The following is an 8,309-nucleotide window of genomic DNA, read 5'->3' on the forward strand; positions in this document are numbered from 1 at the left end:
TCAGACACTCACAGCAGAGGAAGTGTCCAACTTCACGGGCTGCACCAAGCACAGCAGCAGCAGCAGCACCCAAACCCCCGCTGGGAGGAGCTTCAGGAGGGCAAAGGGGTGAACGTGAGCCATTGGAAACTGCCCCACTGCCCTTGTGTGCACTTGCTTCCTCTTACTGGTTTCCAATGCGACTTTCCCCTCCCCCCACTCTTCCTGGCACCTGAATAACCTATTGTGTCAGGCAGGGTTCTCTAGAGAAACAAAACCAGGACACTTGTGAGATATGGACAGATTTATACAGCACGAAGGAATATGACAGCAAATTAGTCCACACAGCAGTACAGAGGGTTCAGTTCAACTCACTTCTGTGGAACAATGATATACTGGAAGTCCTTCAACGAATCAGGAGCTTAGCGCAGCAGGCGTGGATGCGATATTGAACTCAAGCAAGGGAAGGCTACAGGATCCACCAGCCTCAAGTTCAAGCGATGCACAAACCAGCAGCGATGCACAAACCAGCAGCGTGGGGAAGCAGGTCTCGAAGGAACCTCAAACTTTAGCAACAAGATCCACAGGTTGACTGTCCCACAGGTAGTGTAGCTCCCAAGTTGAGGCAGAGAACCAGCTAAAGCAGCAGCACACACTGGTCTGGTCCAGTCACCAGAGAGCAATAGAGCGAGGGGCGGGCCTTGCTGAGCCATTTATCTCTTTGCCCTCCAACCAAACTGCAACCCGATTCATCCCACATGTTCCTATTGGCCAGGTTGGCACAATAAACCTACCTATCACACCCATGATTTCTGGACCATCAAAGAAAAGGGATTGATTGGAACTACCTGGCACAGCTCTCATCCGGGATGTCTCTGTTGATGCTTCATTTGTGAAATACTCATTGGGTTCGAAGGGAAACAAAACAAAGTAGGCAAAATTCCCAGGCTGGCCAGCGGCTGAGCACATCCCTTGAATATCTTTGAAGTGCCTCAGAATCGGTCATCATGTTGGCAAACCACACCACCGAACAAGTCAGCATTCTTGAAAACAGTGAACCAAAATTTGGGGATTCCTTGGCGGCAGGGGGTGGGGTTGGGGTGTCTTCTTTTCCTTCACCCTTCATCGCATCCTCCACCTTGGCCTTTGCGTTCAGCTCCTCTGCAATCGCCCCCTCCTCCTCATCTGGTGTCCACTCGCCTGCTTCTTCCGGGTATCCGGACGCTGCATGGGTGAGCACAAACTCTTACCAGCAGAGGCCCATGGAGAGCAGCCTGCTTTCTTTCCAGACCAGGAACTTCCTCGTGGAATGTGGCTTCTCTCTGCACATTTAACCTGAAGGTTTTCAAGAGCAAGCACTTGTCTTTGACCTACCCTAGCAAGCTTCGGACGTGTTCTGTTGCTGTGTCCATCAACCCCTCCGGTCTTTCTGGGTGGGAGGCAAGAACCCGAGAACTGCATCATCTGAACCGTCAGCTGACGCGCTGGATTTTTGTTTCTTCACCACTTTCTTCTTCTTCTTCAGCATCATCCAAATCTTGACCAAGTTCAGATTGTTCTTTGTTGTCAACGTCTGCCATGCTGCAAGAATGCCAAGTGGTCAGTGGCCAGACCTCGGAGCCAAGCTGGGTGGTTGGAGCTGCGTGGACAGTGGCTTGGGGCAACAGTGGGGGCGGTGGGAACGTCTCCCCCTTTCATTTAACAGTTGTTTCAACATAGAATTCACACATCAGACAATTAAACCGTTCAATCATACTGGAAAGGGCTGTGCGGTCATCGCCACAATCAGTTTCGGCACATTGTCTTCTTTCCTGTACCCACTGTTCTTAGCTCCTCACGCCCCACCCCTCCCCTGCCATCATCCCAAAGAATGATTCATCCAGTTACTGTCTCTATAGATTTACCTATCCTGGATTTCATATACACAAAAGCCTATTAAAAAACAGAAACAATACCTAAAACCCCCAACAATAATAACAAATTAAAACAGAAAAAGCTCAATAAGAAAAAAAAAAGCAAAATACCAAAGACTAGAGCAAATTTAAAATGGGTCAAGAGGGAGAACAAAGAGCAGGGCCCACCCCACAAGGGGGGAGGGGGGCTGTGCTGAGTCACCCTTGCCCTGGGCCAGGCTCCTCTCCCAGTCCCTCCCACTGCAGCCTGTGCTGCCCAAGTGCACTCTCCCCTTGACTTCTGTATTGCAGGGGCCACACTGTGCGCACAGAAGACATGCACACTGGTGGTTTACTCAGGAAGCTAGGGTTCAGGATACAGTCGTCAGTCAGGTTAGTATTTCCTCCTCTGTGCCTGCAGGCACGTTTCTCTCTAGCCCTCAGCCACTTGGCCTGACCCCTGCACTGCTCAGGCGATATTAGAAAACAGCTTAGGGCTGCCAATAAATGCCCAAAGGGCATGCTACTCTGCACTCAGCTCCAGCTCTGTGCCAGCAAATCCAACTCCCCCAATTAAGTGCCCAGAGGCACCCCACTGCACAAGCTAGCCTCCTGGCTCTAAAGCACTCAGATTGACTTGCTCCATGGGCCATCTTGAGATGTCCACCTCTGTCTCCTGGCTCTGCGGCTCCTGCCCCTCTGGTGTCACAGCTGTGTCCGGGACCAGGAAGCTCCATGGGAAGGGACAAGCTCACACTTCTGGCTGTTTTCTCTTGCTGGTAGTGGGACCTCATGCCCTTGCAGCTTCTGGGTGGTTCATTTTATAAATAGGGGGGCGGGGACCCTCACTGCCATTGAGTGGATGTTGACTCATGGCGACCCGACAGGGCAGGGTGTAGGAACTCACTGCCCCCTGAGTTTCTGAGACCTTTTCTTAAATAGTAGTTTTATTGACATATTTTACACAATCCAATATATCCATTCACATACCATTCTGTTGTTCAATTCCATCGAGTGGAGTTACATGATCATCAATGCTATCAGCTCCCCATTCCCGCAGAGACGTAACTCTTAGCAGGAATAAAAAAACCCATCTTTCTTCCGTGGAGTGCCTGGTGGTTTTGAACCATTGCCCTTGTGGTTAGCAATTACGGCACTAGAGCAATCACACTCAGGCCAAATCCTGACTCCAACCTGTCTCTTCCCCTACCATCTAGTTTCCCTAGACCCGGCAGGAAAACACGGGGCGTGGTGGGAGGCTCAAAGGCTCCGGCCAGAAGAGCCTTTGAAGTTATTCCGGGCATTGCAGTTGGATGGGAAGTGTCCCTTTGCCAGGCTAGCCTCTTCACGTACGATAGGTGGATTTAGATAGTCTAATCCTCCATTAGTGATTTGTGTGTTTCTTGGGAATTTTTCATTTCACCTAGGCTCTTTGTTAGCATACGCCTGTTCACGACACTCCCTCACATATCAGTTAGGGTTCTTCTGAGAAGCAGGCTGTTGAGAAGATAGATGGTACATTAAACATAGAGAGGGAGACACTGCTTTATTTTAAGGAATTATTTCGTGTTCCAAGGCCACGGTGTATGTCACTCCTGTCTGGATGGGCCACATTCTGTGTGTCCGCTGGTCAACTAGTGGGCACTTTGGGGCTTAGGACTCATGCTGCTCTGGATGTACTTTTCCATTCCTCTTAGGAGCAGAGCAGGTAGTGGGATGGCAGGACCATCTGGTAGGGGTGTCTGCATTCCTGGGTCAGTCCCCCGGCAGGCACAGGCTCTGATTTCCCACCACCTACCCAGCCCTGCTGGAATCAGATTTCTGCTCTGGCATCCTGGGGACCATGGGATGGCATCTCAGGATGGCTTTGAGTGGCATTTCCCTGAGGAACAGACCTCCCTAACACTAAGGAGCACTTTCGGAGAGCACACTGTCACAGTGTGCTCTAGGAAAGCCATTAAAGGTGGCCTGTGGTCAGAGCTGACCCAAGCACTTGAAGGGGGGCATGTGAGAGATGGATTTCCACGCTGACCCCCCACTGTGCACGCAGGAAACCCGGCGCACACTTGCTCACACACGGGAGGAAATCACTGTTGAGTCTGTCTTCAAATTCAACTGGATCCCAGGGGATCCCAGCACGCTCAGCGCTGCTGGCCCCTGGTGGCCCTGTCCTGGGCTGGGCACCTAAGCTGTCGCTCCCACGGCTGTCTGGTCCTACGCCCACAAGCAGATCCTATGGGGAGTCGGTGTGGCTCTGCAGCCCCCGCTGCCCAGCTCAACCCAGGTGCCGAGAGCATGGGCGCGTGACCAGCCTGCCGGGTCCGTCACACGCTTGCCCACATGGAGGTTGTGGGGGTCCTGGGGCAGGCAGGCACCAGAATCCCATACAACGTAGAATGGGGGGCTGACCCAGAGAGTGGAGTGGGCCAGCAGCGAGTTTGTGAGCTAGATGGGGTGCAGCTAGAGGGGCCCATTGTGCAATCAGTTAAGACCTCTTCCCACTCCTCACCGTAGCAGACACGTCCCCCCAGCCCCACACCCAATTTTCTGGGGTCCCAAACACTGGGGTTGCCTCTGGCTTCCACTGGAGAGGGAGCTCCTTCAGGGCCATCCTTGGCGCAGGTGGGGAGCTCTGAGAGATGGGTCAGTGGGACTGCTCTCAGGCCTGTTTGGGGCTCTGGCAGGCTGAGCAGGGCCTGCAGACCAGGCCCTCCACCTCCACACACCAGCCACAAGAGCCAGCCTTGCCCTGGAGATCTCAGCCTGGGGGCAACACTCTCCCACCAAAGGCAGACAGCTGGGCCTGGTGGCCCAATCCAGTGTCCTGAGCCAAGTTTTCTGTGGCAGTTTAGGGGCTTCAGGGGTCAGGCACTGGCCCCCTGAAGACTGCCCTCTAGAGATGGCCAGACACTGGGGTCCTGCCCACATCCCTAACCATATGGGGTTGTCTAACTTCCCCAGGCCCACTCTGAGGGGCGGGTTGTGATCCTTACTGGCCACCACTGTCTGGCTGCTGGCCAGTGTGTGCCCAGCTCCAAGGGGGTGGGGCTGGGCCTTGCCTCCAGGAGCCCCCTGGGCCCATCTCAAGGACTGGCTCTTCCTGGTGAGCCCAGTCCTGCTTCCTGCCTGCCTTCAACAGGAAGGGCTGTGGGGACTTCAAGGGGCAGCTTCGGCCAGAAGCCTCAGTAGCCTCACAGCCTCCTGGCCGCAAGGTCAAGTCCCTCACTTTTCCACCCAGGGTGGCCAACTCTGTGGCCCTGGGGCTGGGTAACATGTCTGCCAGCACCCAGAGAGCCCAGGGGGCCTACACCTCAGAGATTGATGGGCTGGCAAGAAGCCCCCAAAGTCAGGGCTGGCGCCTCCGTGAGGGGATGGAGGCCCTGCTGCCCAGGCCAGTGCTGACAACCCTACCAGGCAGCAGGGGGCACCAGGGCCTCCTGGCTCAGGACAGGACATCCGAGCCAGCTGGGAGCCTGGCCCACCTCACGCCAGGGCTCGTGTTTGGGCCAATGAGGAATCCCCCCCAGACACCTCATCCTTCTTAGGGGTCCTGCTTAGACAGGGAGGGGCAAGAGGAGGAAGAGGAAACCCTTCAAAGGTCCCCATGTGGCCATGTCCAGGGCAGGAAGCCTTTGAAGTCCAGGACTGGCTCTGGAGGGGCCAGGACAGAGCCACCTCCCTCCATATCTCCTGCCCTCAAGACAGGGGCAGAGACTGGGCCGGGTGCCAGGACAGGTCACAACCAGGCTGGCCTCTGCTGCCTGCCTGCCCAAGTCAACAGGAGCCAGCTTCTGCCTGCACCCCAGTCCCACCTGCCCCATTCAGCCACATAAGCCTTCCAGGGGGTGTCTAGTTCACTGGGGAGCCCCAGGCCACCAGCCTGGGTCAGCTGTGGTCAGTGCCACGACCCCAGTCCTGACAGGGTCCAACAATCAAAGGGTTCCAACTGCTGAGGGCTGGTGCAGGGGAATCCTCTTGGGCAGGGTCTCCAGATGGACAGGCTGGCTGGCCCCAATTGTCCCGGTCTTTCTGAGGATCCTCACCCAGCCTGCACCTGGTACTAACCCTCGCTTAAGTCACAGACAAGCAAGGCGCCATGGTGAGAAACAGGGACCCTGGCTGGGCCCACTCCATCCTGCCTGACCCCTGTTCCCACCTCCCCCAAGGGAGGCCACCTGTGAACCAGGTGCCTTGGGCAGCAGGAGGTCCAGAAGGCAGAGCCAGGGCTGACCTCTGCAGCTCTCTGAAGGAGAGGTCTTGGGGTGCTAGTTTCTGGGCTCAGAAGAGAAACTAAGGGTTGCAGGCAGTTTGGTGCCCCAGCCCCGGGAAGGAGGGTGAGCTGGGGCCACTCCTAGACAGGCAGGGCTGGGGGTGGGAGAGAAGAAGGTGAGGATTAAGACGTTACCAAAAGTAAAAGGCTTTATTGTACAAATCCTTCAGGAAGTGCCTAGGTTTGGCAGGGGAACCAGTCTGTAGGTGGGGTCTGCCCTGATCCGCGCGATGGCCCGAGTGCCAGAGTCCCCTGGGGAGTGACTAGGTGTCCGGAGTGTGCCAGTACGTGGGCAGCCAGGGGCACGGAGCACTCCAGGCAGAGGTAACAACAGCCTGTGCGGGTGACCTTGCTGCCCAGCTCAGGAGCCACACGGGTCGCCGCAGGCCTCACCACTGCGGAACACGTGGTAGATGCTCGTGGGAAGGAACATGGCCAGGGCCCCGAGCAGGGAGCCCACCTGGATAGCCACACCAGCTGCCAGCAGTGCCCGCTGCCCCCCGCCGTGCAGCAGGGAGCTTGCCGCCACCTTCACGTAGGAGAACAAGCCAAGACACAGCACCCAGGACACCACCTGAGGGTGGAACCAAATAGGCTGAAGCCCGGCCCAGCCCTGGCTGCCACCCTTCCTGCTCACAGCCCCCAACACACACGTAGGGTCAGCTGGTACTCACCACGAGGGCCACCCCTGCAGAGGTGCCCACCAGGGGCGGGCAGGGGCTGAGGACCGCCAGCACCAACAGGTAGGCCCCAAAGAGCACACCTAGTAGAGAGAGGCCAGCTAGACCGGCCAGGGACCTGCAGGAGTGGAGAGTCAGGGTTAGTCTCGCCTGCACAGGCCCTGAGCCCTCCCTCAGGGGGGCTAGGACCCCTCGCACCTGCTCAGCACGCCCATGGCCAGGAAGCAGGCGAGGGGGTTGGCCGTGCTGCCCAGCACCACGGCCAAGTGGTAGGCCAAGCGCCCATAGGGCAGGCAGGAGAAGCTCTGCACGGCGGGGAGCACACCATTGGTCAGCGCATTGGTGAGGGTCAGCAGGCTCAACAGGCAGGCGCTTCGGGCCGACAGTAGGTGGGGAGCCTCTGGGGCGGAGGTGGGGGTGGCGACTGCCGCCTGGGCCGGTGGCTCCTGCAAGGGCAAAACCTCCTCCCCCTCTTCTTCAGAACCACCCCGTGGGGCCCCCACCCGAAGGCCCATCCCTGGGCCCCCGGTGGGTCCAGGCGGCACAGGCAGGGATGGCAACAGCGGCAGGAGACCGTGGAAGGCGGCAGCCGAGGCGGCCAGAAGTGCGGTCAGCGCCCAGAAGAAGGAGTTGGCCGAGAAGCGCTCCGGGAAGTAGCGGGGGTGCCCCTGGGTGCCGTTGGTGGCGGCAGGCGCGCACTCCAGGCGCCCGACGCCCTGTGCCAGAGCCAGCACACAGGGCAGCAGAGCACTGAGGCCCTGGCCCAGGAAGAAGGACCGGAGGAAAGGCGGGGGCAGGTGGCTCAGGAAGGGCAGGAAAGTGATGTTGGAAGCACAGCAGGCCAGGGCCAGCACCAAGGTCAGGGTCAGGAAGGCCACTGAGTGGGGCTGCCCAGCCACAGGGGCCACTCGGTGCCACAGTGGGGCCAGCAGCGCTGTGCCCAGCACGTTCAGCAGCTGCACCGCCCGGATTGGGACCTGCTCGTGCTTGCCCTGGGCCAGCCTCCTCCACAGGGTTACGGCCAGCAGACCCAGGTTCCCCAGGGCCACCAGCACAGAGAGGTATGAGGGGAGACTCCAACCTGTAAGAAGGTGGGGCTCATCAGGGGCCTGTAGGTCACTGGCCCTGGGGCAGCCATCAGGGCGTCCCTTGTGGCTCACTCACCTTCGGGGAGGTCCCTCACCACCACGGGGAGCTCCACCCAGACGCCGTTGACCGAGGCCCAGGAGCCCATGCCGAACAGGGCCACCAGCAGATGGGCCAGCACCAGGCGGCCCAGCGGGGGCGCTGCCATGCAGCCCACTGGGGACCCTCAGGGGAGGCCCGCACAGCCAACTCCTCTTCCCCACCTGGGTCCGGGGACGATCCCGGGCCTCTTCTGGGAGCGGAGCGTCTCTTCTTGACCGGGCACAGGGCTGGAGTCTGAGGAGAGGGCAGTGCGCTGGCCCGAAGCTGGAGACTATGCAGGGGAGGAGAGTGGCGACGGGG

General features: G+C 58.2%; 2 protein-coding genes and 1 pseudogene across 2 annotated transcripts in view; 1 reads left to right on the forward strand and 2 right to left on the reverse strand.

The window, feature by feature from the left end:
• On the reverse strand, window positions 1–1,559 carry LOC101650696 (annotated as a pseudogene).
• A 4,713-nt stretch (window positions 1,560–6,272) lies between these two features.
• SLC52A2 (solute carrier family 52 member 2) lies at window positions 6,273–8,274 on the reverse strand. Its single transcript, XM_004697596.2, has 4 exons — window positions 7,986–8,274; window positions 7,020–7,902; window positions 6,816–6,939; window positions 6,273–6,715 (listed from the first exon to the last, which is right to left on the reverse strand). Exons 1-4 carry the CDS (start codon window positions 8,113–8,115, stop codon window positions 6,503–6,505), a joined length of 1,350 nt encoding a protein of 449 aa, XP_004697653.1. The 5' UTR covers window positions 8,116–8,274; the 3' UTR covers window positions 6,273–6,502.
• Window positions 8,114–8,309, forward strand: part of FBXL6 (F-box and leucine rich repeat protein 6) — a 3,472-nt gene continuing 3,276 nt past the window's right edge. Inside the window, exon 1 of the mRNA XM_004697597.2 lies at window positions 8,114–8,212. Coding sequence (XP_004697654.1) covers window positions 8,114–8,212 — 99 coding nt within the window. The remainder of the gene's footprint in view (window positions 8,213–8,309) is intronic.

Source organism: Echinops telfairi, unplaced genomic scaffold, assembly GCF_000313985.2.
Source record: "Echinops telfairi isolate 266 unplaced genomic scaffold, ASM31398v2 ScPeMD7_1;HRSCAF=3_0, whole genome shotgun sequence".
Lineage (NCBI taxonomy): Eukaryota > Metazoa > Chordata > Mammalia > Afrosoricida > Tenrecidae > Echinops > Echinops telfairi.

Excerpts from the sequence above, each read along its gene's own strand:
- SLC52A2 (XM_004697596.2), bottom strand. The coding sequence starts at position 8,115 with ATGGCAGCGCCCCCGCTGGGCCGCCTGGTGCTGGCCCATCTGCTGGTG. Across the intron at positions 6,940-7,019 it reads GCCATGGGCGTGCTGAGCAG|GTCCCTGGCCGGTCTAGCTG; the intron begins GTGCGAGGGGTC and ends CCACTCCTGCAG. Across the intron at positions 6,716-6,815 it reads CTGCAGGGGTGGCCCTCGTG|GTGGTGTCCTGGGTGCTGTG; the intron begins GTGAGTACCAGC and ends TTCCACCCTCAG.